The sequence below is a fragment of the Haliotis rubra genome, unplaced genomic scaffold (assembly GCF_003918875.1).
Source record: "Haliotis rubra isolate DU_JTF1 unplaced genomic scaffold, ASM391887v1 Scf23, whole genome shotgun sequence".
Taxonomy (NCBI): domain Eukaryota; kingdom Metazoa; phylum Mollusca; class Gastropoda; order Lepetellida; family Haliotidae; genus Haliotis; species Haliotis rubra.
This window is the reverse complement of record NW_025766336.1, coordinates 3056380-3084073: the sequence shown is the minus strand read 5'-3', so window position 1 is coordinate 3084073 and position 27694 is coordinate 3056380. Positions and strand designations below refer to the sequence as shown.

General features: G+C 41.6%; 1 protein-coding gene across 3 annotated transcripts in view; it reads left to right on the top strand.

Moving 5' to 3' along the window:
• The window catches only part of LOC124278004 (cadherin-87A-like), a 48217-nt gene extending 21430 nt beyond the window's left edge, over positions 1-26787 (top strand). The window contains exons 20-42 of one of the 3 annotated variants that reach the window (XM_046713733.1): positions 361-539; positions 1366-1492; positions 2182-2324; positions 3743-3881; positions 4084-4287; positions 4747-4904; positions 5235-5384; positions 5994-6116; positions 7666-7855; positions 8449-8672; positions 11835-12029; positions 13967-14074; positions 14804-14930; positions 15616-15879; positions 16547-16788; positions 17724-17812; positions 19073-19159; positions 20666-20810; positions 21479-21603; positions 21826-21848; positions 22964-22986; positions 23330-24412; positions 24551-26787. In XM_046713733.1, the coding sequence (XP_046569689.1) occupies positions 361-539; positions 1366-1492; positions 2182-2324; positions 3743-3881; positions 4084-4287; positions 4747-4904; positions 5235-5384; positions 5994-6116; positions 7666-7855; positions 8449-8672; positions 11835-12029; positions 13967-14074; positions 14804-14930; positions 15616-15879; positions 16547-16788; positions 17724-17812; positions 19073-19159; positions 20666-20810; positions 21479-21603; positions 21826-21848; positions 22964-22986; positions 23330-24412; positions 24551-25399 (4997 nt within the window). In that variant the 3' untranslated portion in view covers positions 25400-26787. Of the gene's footprint in view, positions 1-360; positions 540-1365; positions 1493-2181; positions 2325-3742; positions 3882-4083; positions 4288-4746; positions 4905-5234; positions 5385-5993; positions 6117-7665; positions 7856-8448; positions 8673-11834; positions 12030-13966; positions 14075-14803; positions 14931-15615; positions 15880-16546; positions 16789-17723; positions 17813-19072; positions 19160-20665; positions 20811-21478; positions 21604-21825; positions 21849-22963; positions 22987-23329 lie in introns of all 3 variants that reach the window. The other 2 variants (XM_046713732.1, XM_046713731.1) reach the window with 2 other exon arrangements.
• Positions 26788-27694: the final 907 nt, after the last annotated feature.

Here is a 27694-nt window from a genome sequence, read left to right as displayed (position 1 = left end):
AAGGAACAGTGCTGATATCTGCATGCTATAGTTACATGTTGATTCCCAAGTTGAAATGTGCAGTGACAAAATCTGTAGAGAATGCGTCACGGTGTAGCTCTTACTACAGTTATTCTACAGCGACACAATTAGCATTTGCAATGTTTTGTTTCCTGACCGCCCCAGGATCCGCCTGTCGAGAGAGTTCTAACCCGACTATGGTTTATCAGCGCCCATGGCAATGCTGGTGCGTTTGTAACAGTAGTAGTCGCCAGATACGACTCATCACCTTCATTCAACACAAAGGTGGCACCCCTGGAAATACTGTTGACATGGGTTAGTGTCATCTCACACATTTACTCTGCTACTTTCCATTGACAGGGTTCTTCGTTGTCAGAGTGGAAGCTACGGATCAGGACTCGAGTCGGTCCGTAAACGGCCGGGTTGAGTACAGCATCGAGGAAGGTGCACAGGACAAGTTCGTCATGGACAATGGAAGTATTCACACATCCACAAACGCCGCCTTTGACTACGACATACAGAACCAATACATGCTCAGAGTAAGACAGGCCACAATTCTCATACCTTGTTGTTAAATGCCACACTCAGCACTATTCCAGCTATATGGTGGCAGTCTGTAAGTAATCGAGTCTGGACCAGACAATCCAGTGACTGATATCATGAACATCGATCTACGCAATTGGGATGCGATGACGTCAACCAAGTCCACCCGATCCCGTTAGTCGCCTCTTACGACAAGCATATTATGTTGCTGAAGATCAATTCTATCCCGGATCTTCACGGGTTATTTCTTATACAAAATTAGTAGACACCTAACCTAAACGGCACAATGTATTGTCTAATCTGTTCCATCGTGGTCAGACCAATATGGACAAGGTTTGTAATGACGTTTCATTTCTGTTTATTGGAAGAAAATATATTTAAAAAGTCAATTTAAAACTCGTATTTGTCTTTAAGGAAGTACTGTGTCTTCCTCTCCTCGGTCACAAACTCCCATGACAAGTATTAGCAATGGTCTGTCTCACAGTCCCTGGACCACATTATTTTCCCTACTGCCTAGCCCTCACTGCAATGCTGAAGCCCTGAAGCAAGTCTAGATTTCCCCAGGTTCAGGTCTCTGAATCTCCCAACTCACTGGGGCTCCATTTCAATTTAAATGAGTTTATTTGTTAATATCAAAATTATATATATTCAGAGACTAAACGTTAGTCTACGGAAGGAACTACATTTGGTATTGACATCAACTCATGCAACGGATGGATCAGGGCCACATTCGTTGTATAACCCTCTGACCATTGATGGAGATACAATATGTTCAAAACACAATAAGATTTTGCTTAACAAGGGAACGTTTCTTCTGTGAAGGTACTGGCACGCGACGGTGGAAATCCTCAGAAGACTGGAACGATATCGGTGACGATCAGCATCATCGATGAGAACAATAAACTACCTTACTTTACGTCATTGGTGCAATTTGCAGAAATAAGCGAGAGTGAGTATTTGTAGCTTTCCTTTACAGCACATCTCTAAAGGTTAAGATGAAGGACAGAAGTTTGTTTGAAGTCGATGTACTTTAACATCGGCAATATGTTCGATGCAATCCAACTCATGGTGTCTACTTCCTGCATGGGAGGTAACCTGACTGGGTTCCGTCTAAGCGAAATGGGCATAGCTAAAATAATGTTCAACTAATAATGTTTGTTTTAGACATACTATGTATTACACAACTCACTTAATTGATGCACTGTATGATGAACCCATGAAAATCCGGGTTAGAATTGATCTTCAGTAACCCATGCTTGTCGTGAGAGGCGACTAACGGGATCGGGTACCTGGTCAGGGTCGCTGACTTGGGTGACACATATCATCGTATCCCAATTGCGCAGATCGATGCGCATGCTGTTGATCACTGGATTGTCTGGTCCGGACTCTATTATTTACAGACCACCGCCATATAGCAGGAATATTGGTGAGTGCGGCGTATAACTAGACTCACTAAGAGTATGATGAAACAACATTAACTGTATCTTAGATATGTAAAATCAAAACGTTTTCCTGAAGGTTTCTTTTACCGAATAACCTGCAGTCACACGCACATTCTGATTGGTTTGGAAAAATAAATTCGCAAACATTTTTCAACGATAGGGGTATAAGTTCCACTTCACTCTCCCTTATATGCAGATGCTCAGAAGGGGGAGTATGTCACAACAATCCTTGCAAAAGATCCAGACAAAGATGCAAAGCTAAATTTTTCGCTGGTTGAAGAAATAAAAGCAATATCACCAGATGGACTAAACGTTGATCCAAACGTTTATTATTTCAAGGTGAGTTGTATACTCCACTACTATCCTTTCAAGGTGAGTTGTATAGTCCACTACTATCCTTTCAAGGTGAGTTGTATAGTCAACTACTATCCTTTCAAGGTGAGTTGTATAGTCAACTACTATCCTTTCAAGGTGAGTTGTATAGTCAACTACTATCCTTTCAAGGTGAGTTGTATAGTCCTTTCTCCACTACTATCCTTTCAAGGTGAGTTGTATAGTCAACTACTATCCTTTCAAGGTGAGTTGTATAGTCAACTACTATCCTTTCAAGGTGAGTTGTATAGTCCACTACTATCCTTTCAAGGTGAGTTGTATACTCCACTACTATCCTTTCAAGGTGAGTTGTACTATCCTTTCAAGGTGAGTTGTATAGTCAACTACTATCCTTTCAAGGGTGAGTTGTATAGTCCACTACTATCCTTTCAAGGTGAGTTGTATAGTCAACTACTATCCTTTCAAGGTGAGTTGTATATATCCTTTCAAGGTGAGTTGTATACTCCACTACTATCCTTTCAAGGTGAGTTGTATAGTCAACTACTATCCTTTCAAGGTGAGTTGTATAGTCAACTACTATCCTTTCAAGGTGAGTTGTATAGTCAACTACTATCCTTTCAAGGTGAGTTGTATAGTCAACTACTATCCTTTCAAGGTGAGTTGTATAGTCAACTACTATCCTTTCAAGGTGAGTTGTATAGTCAACTACTATCCTTTCAAGGTGAGTTGTATAGTCAACTACTATCCTTTCAAGGTGAGTTGTAGTTGTATAGTCAACTACTACAAGGTGAGTTGTATTCAACTACTATCCTTTCAAGGTGAGTTGTATATCCTTTCAAGGTGAGTTGTATACTCCACTACTATCCTTTCAAGGTGAGTTGTATAGTCAACTACGATCCTTTCAAGGTGAGTTGTATAGTCCACTACTATCCTTTCAAGGTGAGTTGTATACTCGAAAGTTGCTTCCTACAGACTAAAATCCTTTGGCTACAGGACGTTCTCTCACATCGCCCCAGTGCTCTGGAATACTCTTCCATCTGACGTCAAACTTTGTCCCACTTTTGAACTGTTCAAATCAAGACTGAAAACACACCTGTTCTCTCTTTTCTGCTTACCTTCCTATCAAATTCAAATCTCTATTCCATACTGTTAACGTTATTTTGTAGCGCCTTGAGCAGGCTTTATGTCTGGATTGTGCGCATTACAAATGCACTTTATTATTATTATTATTATTATTTTTATTATTATTATTATATTTGTGAGTGGTTCAAAACTCAAAATGTTTTCTGTGACACCAACATTACCACCCAAAATTTTGCAGAGTGTATGGGCCTGTGTGTATGCTTAGAAGTAATTGATTTAGGTGTACATTACACGACCTGATGATATTCAATGACCATTTGACCAAACTGTTTAACTTACAGGACTTGTTTCAACTGGACTCCACTTCTGGTGTAGTGCGCGTTAATGCAACGCGTCTCGATCGTGACCTCACCTCCGTGATCACGTACACCATGACAGTCACGGACGTATCTCAGACTGGAAGGCCACAGACTGGAACACGTAAGATTTGTTTCCAGAAAAGTCCAACACATCAAAGCCTCCGAAATGTCGTGTGTTATCGTGGGGGTTGGTAACCTATTGTGACTAAAGTATTATCATGATCACACTCGAATCCCGAAATGGTTCCAGTCTTGAGTGCGAAAGTACACCACTATTATATCATTGTGATTATTATTATTATTATTATTATTGTCTGTTACAGCGGGTATACTGATTATCCGAATCAGGGAATATAACGACCAGTCCCCCGCGTTTCTACAGTCCAGATATGATCTTGTTGTTGAAGAGGAGCAGTCTATCGGAACCTTCATCACTGCTCTTGTAGCACAGGACGCTGACGACGCCATTGCACGTTACGACATCGTCGAGAGGGAGCAGAACCTGTTCAGCATCATTTCGGAAACAGGTAATTCATGCGATTTGCTTCCTCTACCTGTATTCCATGAGCCAGACAATTTTTCCGTACCACTCACCAAACACTTTTATGATTTTTTGAAGTGGTTATGGTCTCTAAATATAATAAAAATGTATGATGGCCATGTCGGTTTGGTAGCTCAAACTCAGAACGAGGCTAAAGCCAAGATGGCCGCCACAAAACCCCAAATAGTGCAGTCACCCTTGTACTTTAGTTTGGAAGTAGAGTTTGTATGTAGTTGCTGGACCAAATACTTACAGAAGATATGGTTTGCTGAGTCGGGTTTCTCTCGTAGCCTTGGTAGTACAAAGAGACATGTTAGTGGATGTCATGACAAATAATGTTTACAGTTTCCCCAAACTATTTATGGGATATATTGCATGTCGTGAAAAAATATCATTGTTCTTGAAATTTAAGCAAATTCTGTTTAAATATATTGATATCCATCAGGTGTACTGACTGTACGGAATAGAATTGACTACGAACGAATCGAACAGACTCAGTTCACGGTCCGGGCCTTTGACAGTGGTGTACCTCAACGCTCTGGCACAGCGCAGGTGTTTGTCACAATCGTCAACACAAACGACAACAGCCCCATACCAAGTCAGGTCAGTCCCTCCTTGCTCACTTGCTCACTCACTCACTCACTCACTCACTCGTTCACTCATGGCGGAGTAAAACAATTGTAATTGATTCAGCACTGTGTTGCTGCTTTGTGGATATCGTATCGTTTAAGTACCCATGTGGGGAATCGTGACGAGCGAACGCTTTAACCCACTAGGCTACCCCACCGCCCTGTGGTGATTCGAGGTAACTAAGATACTTAAAGAAAGATGTGCAATAATCGAAGTGAATGGATGAAGATGAGTGTCTCTGTGAAACGTTTCCATATCACGTCAATTCGGTCATGATGTAGTTTGACATATGTATGTATACAGAACACCTATCAAGTGAACGTCGCGGAAAACGCCACCGGGGGAACGAGCCTCCTTCAGGTGTTCGCCAGGGACATAGACAAGGGAGACTACGGTAATGTCAGGTTCGAGCTGCCGAAAGACATCACTAGGTTCACGATTGACCCCTTCTCGGTGAGTGCCGTCATATCAACAAGTAAATCATCCTTTGTATCTCACTCCCGTCGTTTGTAACTCGTGTTCTGATTGCTATGTTAGACCTAGTATTGCAGCCAATAAAGTTGGCAAATGGCAATCAAGAGGTCTAACGTACCAATGAAAATACGAGTTACAAACCAGAATCAAAGCGGAGCTGGCAATATCTACAATCATTCCCTTATGTTTATGTTTGATTGGTGGGTAAAAACGCAGAAATTAGAGAGCTCGTATATGTGAACATGCTTTATGTGATAACTCCCTTAATCTTGACAGGATAAGTAAACAAAGGGGACACAACTCCCTTTTCAGAATTACGTCCCTTACCTGACAATATTTTGTATTTGATTCGAATTTGCCCCAATTTTGTTAAAATTATATTACTGCTCAGACTGGCGCTATTGGGTGTGATGTCCATGGCTCAAGGGGTTCGGCTGGATCGTGAGGTGGAACCTGTGATACCAGCTACTGTTGTTACTGTATTGTTATGTTACAGGGTGTGATGTCCATGGCTCCAAGGGTTCGGCTGGATCGTGAGGTGGAACCTGTGATACCAGCTACTGTTGTTACTGTATTGTTATGTTACAGGGTGTGATGTCCATGGCTCCAGGGGTTCGCCTGGATCGTGAGGTGGAACCTATCATAGCTACCCGCGTTAATGTGTATGACAGCCCCAATGATGAAACTGTTCGCAGGCGGTACAGCGTACCGGTACGTCAATCCTGCACACTTTAAGCATATTACTATACTAGCCACATAAAGAAACTGTGTTCACAGAAAATGCCTTCATAATTGGAATACAACACAGCAAAGACGAAATGATGTAGACACGTTATAAGCTGAAGTATCTGAAAATGTCAAAAGAACATAAACAATATCCGTAACGATGACGTCAGAAGTTCAACATCGAGTAGGGGGTTACACGACGAAGTCACAAGGTCAATAACGGGTATGACCACCGTGTGCGTGAAGCACAGCAGTGCATCGAAGACGCATAGAGGCTAGTAAATGAGCATTGAAGGACTGGGGAATGGTCTGGGACGTGGTCACTGCTGTCTGGAACCTGTATCTGAGATGAGTCACCCGAATCCATCTGTCCTGTCTTGGCGTCGTTACGTTGGGAACGCCCAGAACGTGGGTGGTCGGCGAGGTCATTACTGTTTCGGTAACGCCTGACCCATGCAGATATCGTGTTACGATGGCATTGGAAATGTGCTGCCACCTGTTGTTGGCTCATTCCTGCTCGAACCATTCCAATGGCTTCATGACGTTGAGCAGATGTTAATCTTGGCATGCTGTGCATGTGACTTCTCATGTAAATTGGTGAACGTTTGAATGACCAAAGATCAAGCTTTCGACAGTGACAGCAATTTCAGAGTTTCACATGTTGTGTGCATCTGTACGGGCTGCACGTGCAGTAACATATTGCAAGGCCTTAGGCCACCGTCAATGACGCTGTGTGCCTTTATTTATATTTTCTGTGTGCACAGTTTCTTTATGTGGACAGTATATGCATAAATGAACGCCAATACTATATTGTCAAGCTGAATACTGTACACGCATAGACGTTGATGGCTATACATATATGAAACTGAACAATGCACACGCTTGTACGTGAACACAACACTCGTTATTTTGAAATCCTTGTTTGCCATGTTCACGAAAGTAGCTATTCGTGTGTCTAGAATGAAGACCCATGACTCTCACTCTCAAATGATAAAGAAATCATTGCTCTATATATTTTAGCAGGTCAGTTTTTGTCTGTTCTTATATCAATACTATTATGGGCGGGCGACGTCAAGTGATATTGAATGCTGCTACGGGGTCTACAATCACAATGAATGAAATCAGTTTAGGTTAAATATGTATTTTCGAATATCATAAGGAAATGATCGCTCTAAGGTCTCAGAAACTCCTGGATCCTCTCCTCTGATCTTTGGCACCAGCACCAGTTTTTTGTAGCTTTCCCCTGCACTCGATCTCACCTTACCAGCGTTGTTTGAGTAAGCCATAGTGTCTCTCATTGCTTACATAGGTGAGGTGGGGTAGCCTCATGGTTAAAGCGTTCGATCGTCACGCAGAAGACCCGGGTTCGATTCCCAATATGGGTACAATGCGTGAAGCCCATTTCTGGTGTCCCCTGCCGTGATATTGCTGGAATATTGCTAAAAGCGGCGTAAAACCCAACTCAATATCTCACTCACCCATTGCTTACACTGTGACTGTTACCTGCTATCTCACAGTCTGTCTCATGTTGAAGGTCTACGTGTCCGTGTTGGACATCAACGACAACTACCCGGTGTTCAGCAGTAACGAATACCTGTCTGCAGAGATCATCGAGTCTATAGACATCGGTGCCCCGATCTTCCAAGTGTTCGCTACAGACAGGGACTTCGGCCTCAACGCACAGATAGTTTTTCGGAAGGTTGCCGGCTCTGGGGACCCTGATGGTAGGTTCTGGAACAACAGGATAGTCATACTTGCATACAGTTGGCTCGCAGCATCAGCAACTCTACAGTTCCGAGTAACCTCGCTCGTATTATTCGTATTATTCCAAATCGCGAAGATCGATGCTCATGCTGTTGATCACTGTCAGGTCCAGACTCGATTATTTACAGAGCGCCACCATATTGCTGTTATATAGTTGAGTGTGGCGTTAAACAGCAACCAACTCTTTCTATGACGGCAGTATTGTTGGTGTCAAAGATTTAGATGAAGACGATGAACAACGTCCAAAGAACATACCGATCTACCATGTCCAAGAGGTTGGCAGCCTGGAGGAACACCAGATTGGATTTCCATTATACAATGATAATGTATGAGCCCCATTCCCGGAGTTCTCCGATGTGATATGGCTGGATTAAAGTTTTGTAAAACCGTACTTACTACTGTACTGACATTAAGGTGCCTTCTTTAGGAAACAGGGGTATACTGCGTGTGTCTGTAACATCTCGCTTGCCTTTATGTTTATTAATCAGAATTTTCGTGAGCAAGATCTGTTCCCTTCCGTGATAAAACATAGGTAGACTTATCGTCATTGCAGGTCTCTTCGGTGTGAGACCGCAGTCTGGACAAATCCTTGTTGAAAGGAGCCTTCGAGGGCGCATTGGAGTACACACTTTCAATGTGTCGGCTACTGACCGAAACGGCGGCCCAGATGGCTTGAAGGGTTATTCCCGCATCGTCATCACTGTAGTGGAGTCCCTTAACTCTGCACCCGTGTGGATTATCCCAGCCAATGACAACATGACAATAGAAGTACTGGAGGTGAGAGTTATCTATCTTACATGAGAATATATTATTGGTGCCAATATAGACACTCTATAACATGACAATAGAAGTACTGGAGGTGAGGGTTATCTATCTTACATGAGAATAAATTATTGGTGCCAATATAGACCCTCTATAACATGACAATAGAAGTACTGGAGGTGAGGGTTATCTATCTTACATGAGAATATATTATTGGTGCCAATATAGACCCTCTATAACATGACAATAGAAGTACTGGAGGTGAGGGTTATCTATCTTACATGATAATATATTATTGGTGCCAATATAGACCCTCTATAACATGACAATAGAAGTACTGGAGGTGAGAGTTATCTATCTTACATGAGAATATGTTATTGGTGCCAATATAGACACTCTATAACATGGCAATAGAAGTACTGGAGGTGAGGGTTATCTATCTTACATGAGAATAAATTATTGGTGCCAATATAGACCCTCTATAACATGACAATAGAAGTACTGGAGGTGAGGGTTATCTATCTTACATGAGAATATATTATTGGTGCCAATATAGACCCTCTGTAACATGACAATAGAAGTACTGGAGGTGAGGGTTATCTATCTTACATGATAATATATTATTGGTGCCAATATAGACCCTCTATAACATGACAATAGAAGTACTGGAGGTGAGGGTTATCTATCTTACATGAGAATATATTTACTTGTGACAATGTAGAGCTTCTATAACATGTCAGTATAAGTACTGGAGGTGAGGGTTATCTATCTTACATGACAATATATTTACTTGTGACAATGTAGAGCCTCTATAACATATCAGTATAAGTACTGGAGGTGTGGGCTGTCTATCTTACATGACAATGTAGAGCCTCTATAACATGTCAGTATAAGTACTGGAGGTGTGGGCTGTCTATCTTACATGACAATGTAGAGCCTCTATAACATGTCAGTATGTCAGTATAAGTACTGGAGAGCCTCTATAACATGTCAGTATAAGTACTGGAGGTGTGGGCTGTCTATCTTACATGACAATGTAGAGCCTCTATAACATGTCAGTATAAGTACTGGAGGTGTGGGCTGTCTATCTTACATGACAATGTAGAGCCTTTATAACATGTCAGTATAAGTACTGGAGGTGAGAGTTATCTATCTTACATGACAATGTAGAGCCTTTATAACATGTCAGTATAAGTACTGGAGGTGAGAGTTATCTATCTTACATGACAATGTAGACCCTCTATAACATGACAATAGAAGTACTGGAGGTGAGGGTTATCTATCTTACATGAGAATATATTATTGGTGCCAATATAGACCCTCTATAACATGACAATAGAAGTACTGGAGGTGAGGGTTATCTATCTTACATGATAATATATTATTGGTGCCAATATAGACCCTCTATAACATGACAATAGAAGTACTGGAGGTGAGAGAGAGTGTTAGCCAATATAGACACTCTATAACATTACATGAGAATATCTTATGAGAATCTTACATGAGAATAAATTATTGGTGCCAATATAGACCCTCTATAACATGACAATAGAAGTACTGGAGGTGAGGGTTATCTATCTTACATGAGAATATATTATTGGTGCCAATATAGACCCTCTGTAACATAACAATAGAAGTACTGGAGGTGAGGGTTATCTATCTTACATGATAATATATTATTGGTGCCAATATAGACCCTCTATAACATGACAATAGAAGTACTGGAGGTGAGAGTTATCTATCTTACATGAGAATATATTTACTTGTGACAATGTAGACCCTCTGTAACATGACAATAGAAGTACTGGAGGTGAGGGTTATCTATCTTACATGACAATATATTTACTTGTGACAATGTAGAGCCTTTATAACATGTCAGTATAAGTACTGGAGGTGAGAGTTATCTATCTTACATGACAATGTAGAGCCTTTATAACATGTCAGTATAAGTACTGGAGGTGAGAGTTATCTATCTTACATGACAATGTAGACCCTCTATAACATGACAATAGAAGTACTGGAGGTGAGAGTTATCTATCTTACATGAGAATATGTTATTGGTGCCAATATAGACACTCTATAACATGACAATAGAAGTACTGGAGGTGAGGGTTATCTATCTTACATGAGAATAAATTATTGGTGCCAATATAGACCCTCTTTAACATGACAATAGAAGTACTGGAGGTGAGGGTTATCTATCTTACATGAGAATATATTATTGGTGCCAATATAGACCCTCTGTAACATGACAATAGAAGTACTGGAGGTGAGGGTTATCTATCTTACATGACAATATATTTACTTGTGACAATGTAGAGCCTCTATAACATATCAGTATAAGTACTGGAGGTGTGGGCTGTCTATCTTACATGACAATGTAGAGCCTCTATAACATGTCAGTATAAGTACTGGAGGTGTGGGCTGTCTATCTTACATGACAATGTAGAGCCTCTATAACATGTCAGTATAAGTACTGGAGGTGAGAGTTATCTATCTTAGATGACAGTGTAGAGCCTCTATAACATGTCAGTATAAGTACTGGAGGTGAGAGTTATCTATCTTACATGACAGTGTAGAGCCTCTATAACATGTCAGTATAGGTACTGGAGGTGAGAGTTATCTATCTTACATGACAGTGTAGAGCCTCTATAACATGTCAGTATAGGTACTGGAGGTGAGAGTTATCTATCTTACATGACAATGTAGAGCCTCTATAACATGTCAGTATAAGTACTGGAGGTGAGAGTTATCTATCTTACATGACAATGTAGAGCCTCTATAACATGTCAGTATAAGTACTGGAGGTGAGAGTTATCTATCTTACATGACAATATGTTATTGGGTTCAGCGTAGACCCTCTATAACATGACAATAGATCGAAGTACTTGAGGTAAGGGTTAACTATATTAAAAGGACAATATATATTATTGGTGCCAATGTGGACCCTCTATAACAATACGACAATGGAAGTACATTAGCTCCTATATCATACAATAATACTGATTACTACGTCTTGACCGAAATTACTGCGTCATTACACATTTAAACCTCTATTAGCAACCCCTGTACAAATGTTGAAAAAACCCGCCGTAGTGTTATACGGATTAAGGGGTTTCTAATCTTTAACGCTGAAAGGTTCCTTACAATGAATTCCTGTTCATTTTGTCGTCGCAGAGCCAATACCTGGGTTTGCTGGTATTTGACGCGCACGCAGATGACAACAACAGCGGCCGCAACGGCATCGTGGAATACTACTTTCAAGACGGCAGCGCCATTGTCTCCAACACAGGGGAGTTCAGCATCAATCGAGTGACTGGGGTCATCAGAGCAGAAATTGTTTATGACCGCGAAACAGTGGACCGATACACGGTATGATCCTTGTTAACTGAAGGGTGCGTATTCAGACATCTAATCACGGGACGTACTACCACGAAGGATCAACAGTTGCCTCCCTCATACATCAGTGGGAAGTTGATGAAATATATATACTGAGTCAAAAAAGAAACTTCACATTCTTTCTTCAGGGCACTATAAAAGAACACGAGATGGTAAGATGGTTAAATTGTTATTATTTCATTGCTGAGATTTGTGTGATGTACTCGATAAACTGACAGTGCCATAATCAGTTCCATTAGGCTACACCGCCGTTCCAAAACATGGGTATACAGAATGTCAAGTCACAAGAATAAAAATGCGAAGTTTCTCAGTTCAATATTGTGTGTGGCCGCCCCGCGCATTCACCACTGCCAAACACCGTCTCCTCATCGACTGCCTGATGCTTGTGAACACGTGGTTGGGGATTCTGCGCCATTGCTCTTGCAAGGCAGCGCCAAGTTCCTGCAAATTCTGAGGTTGGTTCCTAAGACCACGAAGCCTTCTCCCAAGTGCCTCCCAAACGTGCTCTATTGGATTAAGGTCAGGGGACCTCGATGGCCAGTCCATGACGTTGATTCCATCGTTTTGAAGGAAATTTCGTGTCAACATCGCGGTATGCGGCCGAGCATTATGCTGGAACTGTAGACCTGGGCCAAGAACCGCCATGAAAGGAACGAGTTCAGGGGTGAGCACCTGGTCGCGGTAAGCAGCAGCTGTGAGGTTTCCACGGATGACCAGAAGTCGGGAAAGGGTTGTTCCCACAGAAAGCACCACACACCATGCAACTTCCGCCCCCGAATCTGTCGACTTCCTGTACACAACATTGGGCATACCGTTCACGACGTCGTCTCCAGACTCTATGCCTGCCGTCCGCGAATCTGAGGATAAACCTAGATTCATCGCTAAAGACGACTCGATTCCAGTCTCTCTGGGTCCATCGGAGGTGACGTTGGGCCCACAGCAGACGTTGACGTTGATGAAACGGCGTCAATATTGGCCCACGATATGGACGTCGAGAATGGAGATTGGCAGCCCGCAACCGATTTCGAATGGTCTGTGAGGACAGTCGTCCTCTAAACATCTCAGCCCTGGTTCGTGTAGCCGGCAGAAATCTGTCACGTAGGTGACGTAGGACGATTTGACGGTCTTCTGCTCGTGACGTCACACGTGGACGACCCGACCTTGGGCCATCAGAAGTGGTGCCAGTTTGTTGTAGACGACCTCGCAAGTCATACACAGTACGACGGCTGCATCCCATTGCTCTTGCGACGTCAATAACTGATCTTCCCGCTTGCAACATGCCACCGGCACGTTCACGTTGCACATTTGACAATCGTGGCATTTAAAGTACCGTTAGAACTGTGGTTTAAAAGTGTTTTTTCAATTCTTGAGGCCAATGCAAACACGTGCATATGATGAAAACTTCGATGCGAAGATCACGTGATCGACTGCACATGCAAAACCTGATTTGGCACTAACGTCATTTGCACGACGAATGGATTGGTTTGAGTGGGTTTTGCTAACGTTTTTCTAGAGTCGAAAGATAGGGATCCCATTTCGGATACATAGATGTATCATCAGAGAAAATAGTTTCATTATTTTTAAAAATTACATTTTGTGAAGTTTCTTTTTTGACTCAGTATATTTTGTCTTTACTCCAGTCTTTCGACAGAGCAAATGTTAATTTATGATTTTTCTGGACAAATTTTGTATATTATTCTCAATTTTGTCTCTTTTCTCCAGCCATCGCGTATAATTTTGAAATTGGGAATGTTGTATGTCTGTCCTCAAGTGCACCTGTAACACATGTTTGTGGGGGAGAAGAAAAGAAGAGATATGTTATTATTTTTTAAAATATATATTTTCAGTTGATATCTTTGATGACAGCGTGGAATATATGACTACAGAGCTCTTTCTGTATCTTTCCATAGCTTCATCTGATCGCCAAGGACATGGGAGTCGTGTCACTTAGGTCGGAGCGTCATCTGTATGTTAAAATCGCTGATGTCAATGACAACGTGCCCGAATTTCCGAGCAGGGTAGGCAACTTTAATGAACGGTAGATACATAGAGAATCTCACCCAAGTGTCTTCTGATATCAATTATATCAACACTAGTTGATAAAGTTACAAATATCCGAGGCTTGCCGAGTGTTGATATATTTGATATCAGAAGACACGAGGGTGAGATTCTATTTATTGTCCAAAATCACTCTTCATTAATTTTCAATGAAAAATGTACATCTCTGAACATGGTACTGCCATTAGACTTGCAGTGCAGCGATGTCATAGCATTGTGACGTCATCAAGTACATGACGTCATAGCATTGTCAGGGCATTGTACAAAATCTACTGTCAAAACGATGTCTCCTAGGAGATATCGTTTGATCTCACACAAGCGATACCTCCTGTGGAACACAGTTTTGGATGATACAGTCATTTCCTTGGCAATGACACACGTGTCCTTAAAGATCTATAAACATAGTGATATCATGGCAAATGAAGGCCGGTGTCAGTAATTTAAATAGTAAAGAGTATATACAGTAATTCAGTTATGTCTGCAGGTACTTACACTGTGAACACTAGACGATACAGCAATGTGTGCAGGTACTTACACTGTGAACACTAGACGATACAGCAATGTGTGCAGGTACTTACACTGTGAACACAAGACGATACAGCAATGTGTGCAGGTACTTAGACTGTGAACACTAGACGATACAGCAATGTTTCATTGTATTAGAGTGAAATCTCCGTCCATGTTTACAGAATGGGAAAACAATCCCTATGAATATCTTGCTGTGGGAGAACACCACCGTCGGTGCTGCCATTGGGCAAGTGAGGGCAACCGATCGCGACATGGAGTTGCACACGACCATCTACTATTACGTTGTTGGTGAGGCATTGACTCCTATAGGAGAGAGAGAGAGAGAGAGAGAGAGAGAGAGAGAGAGAGAGAGAGAGAGAGAGAGAGAGAGAGAGAGAGAGAGAGAGAGAGAGAGAGAGAGAGAGAGAGAGAGAGAGAGAGAGAGAGAGAGAGAGAGAGGGAGAGAGGGAGTGAGAGTGTCTGAGAGAAGAGAAGGGCAGGAGAGAGAGGGCAGAGAGAGAGAGAATGCAGCAGTAGAAAGAGAGAGAGGCAGAGAGAGAGAAGGGAGAGACAGACAGGAGAGAGAGAGAGAGAGAGAGAGAGAAGAGAGAGAGAGAGGGATCCGAGAGGGCAGAGGGCAGAGAGAGAGAAAGTAAGGGTGTTCCGAGAGCGAGTAGGCAGAGGAAAGAGAGAATGAGAGAAAAGAGAGTAGAGAGACAGAGAAGGAGGGGCAGAGAGAGAGGGGGATGGGGTAGAGAGAGAAGGCAGAGAGAAAGGGTGGGCAGAGAGAGAGAGTAGGCAGAGAGAGAAAGAGTGTGAGAGAGGGAAAGGGCAGCGAGAGAAGGCAGAGAGAGAAAGAGGGGGCAGAAAGAGAACGAGTGAGAGAGGGCAGAGAGAGAGAGAGAATGAGAAACGAATACTAACACTAAAAATACTTTATGTTCTGTGTTTGTCAGTGTCGTGACGGTCAGTGTTTGATCATTTTTCTCCTCAGCCGGAGGTGATGGGAAGTTCGTCGTGGATCAAAATACAGGGTTTATACGGCTCAGCCAGGCAGTGGATCGGGAGATAAAAAGCATTTACTCCTTCGACATCAGGGCCACCAACGATAACATCGACTACCTTCTCTTGACGAACCGTGTCGCCATCGACACCAGCATCATCACGGTCAGGGTGACGTTGCGTGATGTCAATGACAACGCGCCAGTATTTGTAGGATTTAACAGCCTTGATGAAACCAACAAACACTACTTCGGATGTAAGCACCACAATAATCTACAGCAACATTGTGTTTAGCTTGTCACATTTATCAATGCACATTATTTATTTTCGACCGTTCTACTTTGTTTACGGTTTTCACAGAAACGGTTAAGATGAATCTCTTGTTTACAGGGGCATATTTTAGTCTGTTTCACTGAAGTATAAATTGGAAGAAACATCGAACAGCTAAGAATCCACTTTATGGCTACAGAAACATATCGCAAGAATTTCACCCTTGGTATTTAGATGCTTTGTCAATGTGATTTAACAAGTTAGTTTCGGTATTTTGATTTCTTGTAGAATTTATAATTGTTTATTGATATAAGAAACAGTAGACCATGATGGATGATGCAGTTGTCTCCATGAAACTCCATTAGCACATGTGATACATGTGGTCTCACCCAAGGCAAGTGATTTAAAAAAAAATAATATGATTCTGTTCTGCTGTTCACCCAGCAGAAAATGGGTACCTGGTGGGATACGTTATGTGGCTAATAACCTTCTAGCGGTTCACAGGCAGCTTGGGTTATCCAGAGTACTAATAATCAGATTGTGTGTTAGCGCTTTGAGCATATGTGCCTTGTACATAGAAAAGGCGCCTTATAAATTCACATTTATTATTATTGAGATGTGTACAAAGACGTCCCTCAACATCTACCTTCCAGTTATCTCTATGTACGCCCCATTTGACCAGCGTATTTTCCAAGTGACGGCGACCGACGCGGACGCTGCGGGATCGGCTGCCATCACTTACAGCATCATCAGTGGCAACGAAGACGGTTTCTTCGCTGTTGACGTCATCGGGAGAGTGGCGAATAGGCGTCTCTTAACCAATGTGATCATCAGGATTTACTCACTCACAATACAAGCGTTTGACGGCCAGATTGCTTCCACAGCCCCTGCATTTGTTAGTATACCATACGTCGGTGTGATTCTGCTAAAGTTAATACAGGTTGTCTTGGTACAGAAGCCAGAATATCGGGATAAATATTTCCATAACTCTCACTCAGTGTTAGGTTTTTATCTGAGCGGATCAGATAGTTCATAACAAGTGTTCCACAGCTTTCATTTTTTTTCAAAGCGGCCCATAATAAGGCTGTGTTTTTTTGATGACGTTATCCATCGTTCATGACGTCACATAAGGTTTTGGATTCCGAGTGTTGATTGACCAAGCTGATATCTCCCTTGGGCGTAACCTAGTCGTTTAAGCTTTCGCTCATCACGGCGACGACCAGGGTTCGATTCCTCACATTGTTACATTATGTGAAGCCCATTTCTGGGTGAGTGAGTGAGTGAGTTTAGTTTAACGCCACTCAGCAATATTCCAGCTATATGGGGGCGGTCTGTAAATATTCGAGTCTGGCGATTTCTGGTGTCCCTCGCCGTCATATTGCTGGAATGTTGCTAAAAGCGGCGTAAAACTACACCCTCTGACTGCTGTGACAAGCAAAATAGTTTTCCTATTTATCAAAACTTGAAATTCATTTACTCAGAACCGATAAACAGAAATTCCCAATGATTCGCAGCACGTGTAATCATTCATGCGTTTACATATCATACATACTTGAGGAAAACGGGGCAGAGGGATGGCCTAGTGATTAAAGCGTTCGCTTCTCACTCCGAAGACCCGGGTTCGATTCCCCACATGATTACTTAGTAATCTGTGAAACCCATTTCTGGTGTCCCCCGCCGTGATATTGCTGGAATATAGCTGAAAGCGGCGTAAAACCAAACTCACTCACTCACTTAAAGAAAACTATGACAGATGCCTGTCATGTCAGTTGTAGAATATGTCGTAGAGGTGTTGTCAGGTACCTGACATCAGTAATGTATGTTTTTAAGGTGTTCGTCACAAATGCTGGGAACCACGTAAAAATGGTCATCAACCTGCAAACGTCAGAGGTGGAAATCTTCAGGTCACAAATCATAAGGTATGACTGCTAACAACATGTTTGTTTCTTGTTTAACGCCACACTCAGCAATAGGGCCTGTCAGTCTCGCGAGGCGCTACTTCCGGTACTAAGCTGGTTCCCGGCTCCCTTTGCGCACGCCAACTTGCGATATGCGAGACGGGGCCCAGCTTACTTCCGGTACCAGATTTCAGGTGACAAGCGTATATATTCAAGACCCAGTTCTGGTTCCAAATTGCGCGACCGGACCAAGGGTACAACCATGCTTGTCTGCCACAGTTGTTATCAGTCGTAATAGTTGGCTTATTTGGGGATGGTTAGATCGGAAATTTGTTATTCCTACAAGGATTATAGGTTCTTTACTGCCGACAGCCATGAGACCATTAGAAAAGGTATGAAACGTTGTTTGTAACCGGAAGGTCTGGCAAAGTGCCGTGACCTATTTACGGGCCCTATACTCTAGCAATATGACGGCGATTTGTAAATAATCAATTCTGGACCAGACCATCCAGTGATCAACGTCATAAGCAAAGATCGGACCACCCGATTGCGTTAGTCGCCTCTTACGACCAACTCTAACCCGCATCTTCACAGGTGGCCAACAATATGTTTATGAGTTCTGCGTAATACCAGTTTCGAAATTCCCGGCGGCTCTTAACCAAGGCACATTATATACTACCCATCAAAAGTTTAGACTCACTAGTTTAAATGTAGCCATTTACTTCAGTCAACTGTTCTAATCTAGATTTTGAAAATATTCCATACTGTTTATAGGTACTGTTTACACATGAACTGATGTATTGTAAAATAAATTGTAATGTTGAAACGATTATTGTCATGAGTTCAATAAACGATAAAAATCAAGGAAATTGGCGAAATCTTAACAAAACTTTACACCAAAACGCAGCTGTTCACATGCACGATATTTGCACATGCTTTTCAGCAATTTGATCCATGATCCTCGTACAATTCATCTGCATAAAGTTTGCAGGTGGTTCCCCCGGAGAAAGTGGAAAAATTCATCTCCAATGTAACCACATATATATACATAACATATAGCGAGACAGTGCTTTAAGTGAGTCTAACCTTCTGACGGGTAGTATATATGTCATTTCTATAAATTAGTCGAGGAAGTCTCACTATGAACTGAAATCCCTGAGGTTACGTGGGTCGTGTTGCACCACTCAAGACTGCTAGTCCCCTCGCGACCCATCTAACTGATGATAACGTTTCCACCGTTGTAACTTGACATTAAACATGGGTCCTTTTTGTCTGTTGCAGTCTTCTCATGTCTCTGCCTGGTATAAGTCATGCTGGTATTGTCAGTATCACAAATCACATGGGCGGACAAGTAGTGGATGCCAGGAGGTAAGTGACACACTCACGTCCACCAGAGCACACGCATGCACGCACTCACACACGCGTGCATATATGTATGTATGTATATATGTACCGGAATTTCCCGTATTTAAGCCCACTCGAAATTACGCCCATGGGCTTAAACACGGGATTGTTTCCCGTGATTAAGCCCATGGGCCTATATTAAGATTTCAAATTGTATTGTTTAGAGTGACGTCCCTTTGCAAAAGCACATGGCGAACGTCAGCATATATAACGTTTGTAGTGCAGTTAGAGGTTTTCACGTGTATAGAACGTTTCGGAGTCCCATGCTGGGTCAGGTACTCTATTCTCAAATAGACAATCTCAATCCATGTATGTATGTATGTATGTATGTATGTATGTATGTATGTATGTATGTATGTATGTATGTATGTATGTATGTATGTATGTATGTATGTATGTATGTATGTATGATGTATGTATGTATGTATGTATGTATGTATGTATGTATGTATGTATGTATGTATGTGTATGTATGTATGTATGTATGTATGTGTATGTGTATGTATGTATGTATGTGTATGTGATGTATGTATGTGATGTGATGTTATGTTTTGTTTGTGCGTGTGCGTGTGTGTATGTGTGTGTGTGTGTGTGTCAACAACAAAAGCACTAGAATCTGTACTTACTGAAAGTGTAATCCCAAAGATAACATGTTACATCTGACCACTTTCTAAATGGAATTGTGTATTCAAAGCTTTCGGCCGTGAGAACCGTGCCAATTTTCACTTATAAGAGGTGTACACAAAGTCCGTGGTCTTCACTACCACTTGTCCGACTTCCATGTTTGTGGAAGCCGCGGTTGCTGAGCGAGTTAGGCGGCTGACTTTGTGTGCTGGCGATAAGGTGCCTGACTCTGAGGGTGTGGGTTCGAACCCCGGATGGGACTCAACCCAACAAACGTACTGTGCTTTACTGAGAAAGTCTAATCCCAAATATAACACATGTTACAGGTATATATCTGTCTCTTGTGCTTGACGGGTCCAATAAGTTAGATGACCAATGGACACTCCTATCAAATACCCCAATTTATTATATTCTTAAGGGTGAAATACTGTAAATATTGGTGAAAATAAAAATATTGATGGTATTTTCACTGAGTAGAATAACATGTTATTTCACTGAGTAGAATATCACTTTTGCCTGGAACTACTTTCTGATTAAAGGGGTATGCAGACTTACTCGATGTCTCGATCAATTATAAACAATGATCAAAATATAATATATAGAATATTTTGTTAATGTTGTCAAATAACATGTATATTTCATCTCGTGGTCTGACAAAATTGCGCCACTCGTGAACATATCAACTTTGTCAGACCACTCGATGCAATATACATGTTATTTGACAACATTAACAAAATATCCTCTATATATCCCAATGCATATATTTGATTACGAATCGCAATTAATGATATTCCCAGTTCCACGATGGCTGTAATGGTGTCTACAGCGACATGGTCATTGTTGTAGATCTGACGTTACCGTGGTGGCGGCGGCTGCCGTCCCGACTGGCGGATATACTCTGTTATCAACATCACAACTATTACTTATACTCCAAGAAAAGAGGAGAGCGTCAGTGGCGGTTTTTGACTCCATCTATGTTGAGTCTATTGGGGTAATTCACATTTCTGTCTTCCTCAATTATCCCAGTTAGTTTCGTAGTGTCATATTTTTTATATACGAAAGTGTATGCAATATATATGATATATTCTGACAGCATGTGACGCATCCTTGTCCTAAAGAGGCAACTACTGAGATCCACTGGTCAGACTCGCTGACCTGGTTGTCATATGTAATCGTATCCCAATTGCGTAGATCGATGCTCATGCCAGTTGATCAATGGACTGTCGGGTCCAGACTCGACTATTTACAGACCGCCACCAAACACTGGAATATTGCTGAATATGGCGTTAAACAACGAACAAGACAAAGACAAATTTGACCAAACTTGTCAGCTCCAGCGCGATTGTCTGGCCATATAACTGTAATGTTGCTGAGTGAAAAAGAAAAGAAAAGAAACAAATCTGAAAACTTGTTGCCTGATATAAGCTTGGTGCTGGGATCCATAATAGAACCATAATTCCAACTTCGTTTCCATGACAAACAGACAGTTGAACACGTTGGGCCATTGCCGTGAGGGTTAACAAATAGTTCATTCGTAACTACTCGTCTCTTTCCGTGACCGCTATTTAGCTTGTCCCGCTTGGTCACGAATGCAAATAGTTCAGTCAGATAGTGCCAACCCGATCTATGCTAACAATGGTTAAACTGGTTCTGTTGTAGCCTGCTGGTGCCGCACCGACCTGGCTGGACAGGACCCCAGTGTTGGCAGTTGCCATCATTGTCATCCTGCTGCTTCTCATGGCCCTCCTGTTGCTGTTGTTCTGCTGCTGTTGCATCAAATCCTAGTGAGGGACAACTTCTCTTCTCCTTACAACAGCCATAGCATATCTAAAAACATAAAATGTCCACGGGAATGTTTCAAAAACAAGAATAAAGCGTCAGTACAATGAATGTACACAGAAATGTAAAATCACACCATTATTAAAAGACAGATAAAAAAGCCATATGGTGGACATATTCCAGTAAATATATGCAAGATATACAATTGATTGAATTTTATTTTGCAGTGAAAAGAAGCCGCTGGCACCAGGTAGATATTCTAATTCTTTTATTTCTTTTTTTTATATACTAGTATATAACCCAAGCAGAGTTAATGTTTGTAATATCTCTCGAAAAACTGACTCGGATTGTTTTTTTTAAACTGTCTCTTTAAGCTCAAAATGAAATATATATTCCAAAGGAGTTGAATTCACTGAGGAGATAATAATCAGTGTAAATGGTTTCTACTCTTGTTAAGATGCCGAAGTTTGGTAATGACCCGCTCTTCAGAGCCAAGTGCAGAAGAATGTGCAGCATTATTCTTGTAAGAACGTGCTAAACTGAATGACATGGGTCTCCAAATCGAAAAACATATCGCGCAATTGTTTTATGTAAATAATATAATATCAAAATCAAGCTTACCATTGCACTTTACTGTCTTGGTGGTTAAAAAAGGCTTTTACCATAACTTCACCTCGCTCATACCATGGTGCCACCCCTGCAAAGTAGGCCATTGTGTCCCCCACTTGTCTAAAGACATATATTCTCCAGATATTGTAGGGGATCTTGCAACTATAAATGTCATGGTTGGCCGTGGGAAATTGTTTAGGTATGAGCAATGACTGCTCGAGATAGCTGATGTCCATACGGTTCATTCACATTTGGTCTTCGAAACACTGCCATCCCCCAGTAACCACACATCATGGATACAATACCTCTTTGTATTTCTGTAATGATATGTTATTTTTTAATGCCTGCTCCAATAATTGGAGCGAGTGAGTGAGTATAGTTTTACGCCGCTTTTAGCAATATTCCAGATATATCACTGCGGGTAACAGCAGAAATGGGCTTCTCACATTGTATCCATGTGGGGCTTCGAACCCGAACGGTTTTAACCACAGGGCTACCCCATCGCCCCCTATTGTTGGAGAGCACATGTACTATGTATCAACTGGTAGATTATGTCTCAGTGTAACCCGCTAACATGGGTCGTCGCTTTCAGTCTGGTTCAGACTTGAGTATTGACTGGGAGCCGCGTTGTGCTTTAATGTTGCTGACTGCCAGACAAACACACCAACATTTCAAACATGTTCCTTTCAAGCAAAAGTGCGTTGATTCTATTTTCTGAAGTAAACCCTATCATTAATACTGTCATCTTTTTTTCAGCGACATATCTGATCCCCGAGAAGGTAAAACGAGAAATATTATCGTACATCTACTTGACATTTTATCAATTTTATGTCTTGTATTCAGAATACTAAGCATATCATATACATTGTTTTTCATAGAAACAAACATGTTATAATCCATCCATACACATTAAGATTGTCACCGCTTTATCTCAGTTGGTACTGACTGTCTTGATTCTCGAACCTGATCACCATTGGCGATACATATTTTATTGCTCGTGCTCGTAAAGCCATCAATACAATAGAGTGAGACTGATTCTGTAGTATTGTTGTGTATATGAATATGTAATATTATCAATAATATTATACACTTTAAAGGATTATTCGTATTTGTTTGTTTCAGGATGAAAAGAAAATTAATCCTGTGTACGATAACAGCATCTCCATAGTTGAAACGACTGATGCTAAAACGGTTATTCAAACAGAGGATATTTATGCAGTTGTTGACAAGACAAGGTCTGCCCATAAAATAACTGTCAGTCAAGACCCGTATCCATTTGTTGATGACGACAGTCCCGTCATCGAAACAGAGGTTGTTCGCGGACGTGCTATTGGATCGTCTGAGGTGACCATCCAGGTGGGCCCTGACGTCAACGATGGGCCTTTACCCGTCATTGAGGCTCTAATCAACGAAAAATCAGACAGTGTTGAATTTTCAGCAGCACTGGCATCTGAATCTCACACCTCTTCATCTCAGGTTGTACACGGAGGAGAAATTGATACATACTTTTTTACCTCTCAGCCGGAGGCAGATACAGAGTCTGGGTCTAAATACCCATATCCATCTGTTCAGCCAACCCTTGAACCTTTAGCAGAACACTCAGAACAAGAGGAATCCCAAGACGAGGAGACTGACTTCATTAATGTCGAGATGAATGGTGCACAGGATCGTGGCCAAAATGTCAGGATACATACTGACGCCTATACCCATGTTGAAGGAGCTGTTACCTATGAACGTGAAGAGATCCACGAGGTAGAAGTTGAGGGTGGGTACCCGGAAGGATCTGGACAAAGAGGTTCCTTGGCAAGCTCTGGAAGCGTTGGCACACCAGGTTTCTGGGCTGGTGGCGCCTATGAGATTGACATTCATGGTGAAGATTCAGACAGTGTCGTTGGCGCCTTTCCTTCAACTGGTGCCCCGACTTACGAGGTAGAGGTTGAAGATGACCAATCCACAGTTGATAAACGGGGTTCGAGAGGTGGAGTCAACTACGAGATTGAAATTCATGGCGGTCGACCAAAGAGTCCTGTAGATGTCGCTCCTTCAACCAGTGGCCCGACGTACGAGGTAGAGGTTGAAGATGACCAACCCACAGCTGATCACAGGGGTTCAAGAGGTGGAGTCAACTACGAGATTGAAATTCATGGTGGACGCCCAAAGAGTCCTGTAGATGTCGCTCCTGCGACCAGTGGCCCGACGTATGAGGTAGAGGTTGAAGATGATCAATCCACAGTTGACCAACGGGGACCTAGTGGGGGCGTCAACTACGAGATTGAAATTCATGGCGGACGACCAAAGAGTCCTGTAGATGTCGCTCCTTCAACCAGTGGCCCGACTTACGAGGTAGAGGTTGAAGATGACCAACCCTCAGTTGATCAAAGGGGTTCAGGAGGTGGTGTCAACTACGAGATTGAAATTCATGGCGGACGACCAAAGGGTCCTGTAGATGTCGCTCCTTCAACCAGTGGCCCGTACGAGGTGGAGGTTGAAGATGATCAATCCACAGTCGATCAAAGAGGAACCAACGGTGGTGTCAACTACGAGATTGAAATTCATGGCGGAAACGGTGATGTTCATATTGATCAAGCAGCCACTGGACACGATTACGAAGTTGAGTTCCAACCTAATTCTGCTGCAGCTTTTGGTGAAAGTTATTCCTCGAATACGGTTGGAGATGGAAGCTATTACGTTGAAATTCAGGATGGACATCCCGGCACTTCTGAAGATATTCTTCCTGCTACCAGTGCACCAATATATGATGTCGATATCCAAGGTGATTTCCCAATCATCTCCACAGAGTCTGATCGCAGTGCCTTGGTTCCTAGTACCGGTGACAGGAGCTATGGAGTAGATGTTCCTGGCGGAGGGGCAGTCGCGCCAACCGGACACGTCATCAGTGAAACTGAAAAGAGCATGCACAGCACCTCAGCAGCTCATAGTTCCCGTGTGATAAGTTCCTCTTCACCCCAACACGGTGGGAATGTAACTGTTGCCGAAACCCACAGCGGCTTCCACACAGCATCAGCTGAATCACGTACTCGGGTGCTCAGCTCTGGAGATGATGACGGAAACTATGCAAGACTTCGTGATGTTGATGACGGGAATATGGCACTGGAATTTACTGAAACGCAGAACGTACCCTCTCCTAGCTCCCCACACGACTATGTCTACCTGTTTGGGGATGATGTATAATTATGTATTGACATTGAAGATGCTCAACGGTTCCCAATTCTGCATCTGCACCTGGCAGGGTTTATTTCAAAACTCGAAATCGGATTTCAGGTTTTCCTGAAACTTGGATCACGGAAACGAAATGTGAATGCGACAGCCATTAACGTGAAACATGTGAAAACACTACACGTGGTGACAGTTATTTCTGAAAATGTAGAGATTTTGATGTCGAATGGACAGAGACAAGTATTATTTAGGTTTCACCACAGGCCTGTATGATCAGATCGTCAGGCAAATTCTGATACGAAACCAGTTTATTGCCATTTCTTACAGTTTTATGGCAGTTGTGGCCGATATATCATGCACATCTATAGCATGTATTTCTATTACTTTAGCCTTAGATAAACAACTTACATTTCTATGTATGCATCCATATGCATAGTTCATATATGTCCAGTTACATATCTATCTAGATATTTATAACGTGTATGTTGACTATGTTTACTAGACTACGACATTAATGATGTCGGTTCAGGTTTGGCTTAAAATATCATAATATCGTGGTCATATGTCTGTGAAAATACTACTGTTGAAAATAGATCCCGGCAGCATATTCATGGCATCGGTTAATAATTGTTTTAGTATCACATTGCGTTAATGTTTTACAATGATTAACCTTTAAAGGTAAACAAATAAATTTGATTCCTGAAGTTTTCAGTGCCAATGCGCTTTATATTTATTGGTTTACAGACGCGTCTCCAAACTGTGGAAAAAGAAATTTATCCATCGATGTTACTTTCAAGAAATAAGTTGCAGAAGTATTTTTTGTACATTTCGTTGTATTTCGATCGCTCGTCCTGTGATCTTAAAAATAAACAAAACGAAAGCCATTGACTAAGGCTATTGTACATACAACAAAGCAGATGTGCCACTGTGGGAGCCTTTTGTTGTTTTTGACTTGAACTAGCGTTGTTACTCTTGACATGGTCATAGGATGGCTTCTATTTCGCTTTGATTGTGTATTTAATGATCACATGTTTTCTGCATCGTTTATGTAGTAATATCATTACTGCCCGATATAGAAGAAAATAATATGTAACCGTCATTGCTTCGTGATTAAAACATCTATTTGCAGTCGTATTGATTGGTATCTTTTGATCACTTCAACGTATCGATTTACTTCCGTTGATGAATGGTATATTAAGTGTAAAAGTGACTACTCAATAAGGTAGGATTGTTAATAACTAAAACTCTAGCCTTGATTGCTCTATGAAATGAAAGCTACCCATAGACCCCATTCCGACATAACCATCTTTACTCCCAGTATCAGGTCAGCTGAATGATCACAAGACAGAACATCGGTAATGTCACATGATGGTCATGTATTATTAAAAAGATATTTGAAAGTTTGGTTCTGTTTTTTTGCTGACAATTACATCACGGAGTGGTATATGGAAAAACCATGACTGGAGATATAAAAAATAACCAATACTGAGAGACACATACATATATTTTAGTTAAGATTGAAGATTGACAGCGAGACTAAATACTCGGGGAAACAAGCCTTGGAAAGTGTTCCAAGCAGCCATACTTATCACAAAAAATCTGCTATTGGTGGTTACAGTGCGCTTCGACATGACCAAGTCTTAATCTGTCTCACTAAAACTACAAAGCAAAAATGTTTGTTGAACACATTTTCTTCAAAAGTAAGGATGGGGAGGATTATCTATTTTTATTGAAAACTGATGCGGAAGGAACACTTCTATATTCCCCGGACAATAATACCAACAAACATCTCATTTCATATTCAGCGATGCCATTTAATGCAATGTCAAGCATTTCAATCTATGTAACGAGAAAAAAATTGATAAGTTATTTTTATGAATTATTCTGAATTTAAAGTGAAGCCCCGACACCCGTGAAACGTGTCCCAAGAAACATAGCCATCTTCACTCAATCCATGCGTCTTGATGCACCTACACAGGCAAGCGTTCTGTGCCCATATAAATAAGTGTCGTCTAGTATGTTATGCATTTAGTTATGCATCACACATTTATTGCATGCCTTCTTCTTTCCCCGAGAACGGCGATACTTGCACATATAGAAAAGGGAAACGCTTTAAATATTTGTTTCGTCATTTTCTATATAAATGTAATATCATACATGTATAAATCCCTTCATTTAATCTACCCATAAGCATTATTTCATTTATAAGGAACGAAACCATCCCGAACAGAACCACCTTAGTCGTGTCAGGCCATTCTCTGTGTTGTCGCGTAATACTATCATATTTCCATACATTCCATAGTTGACGAG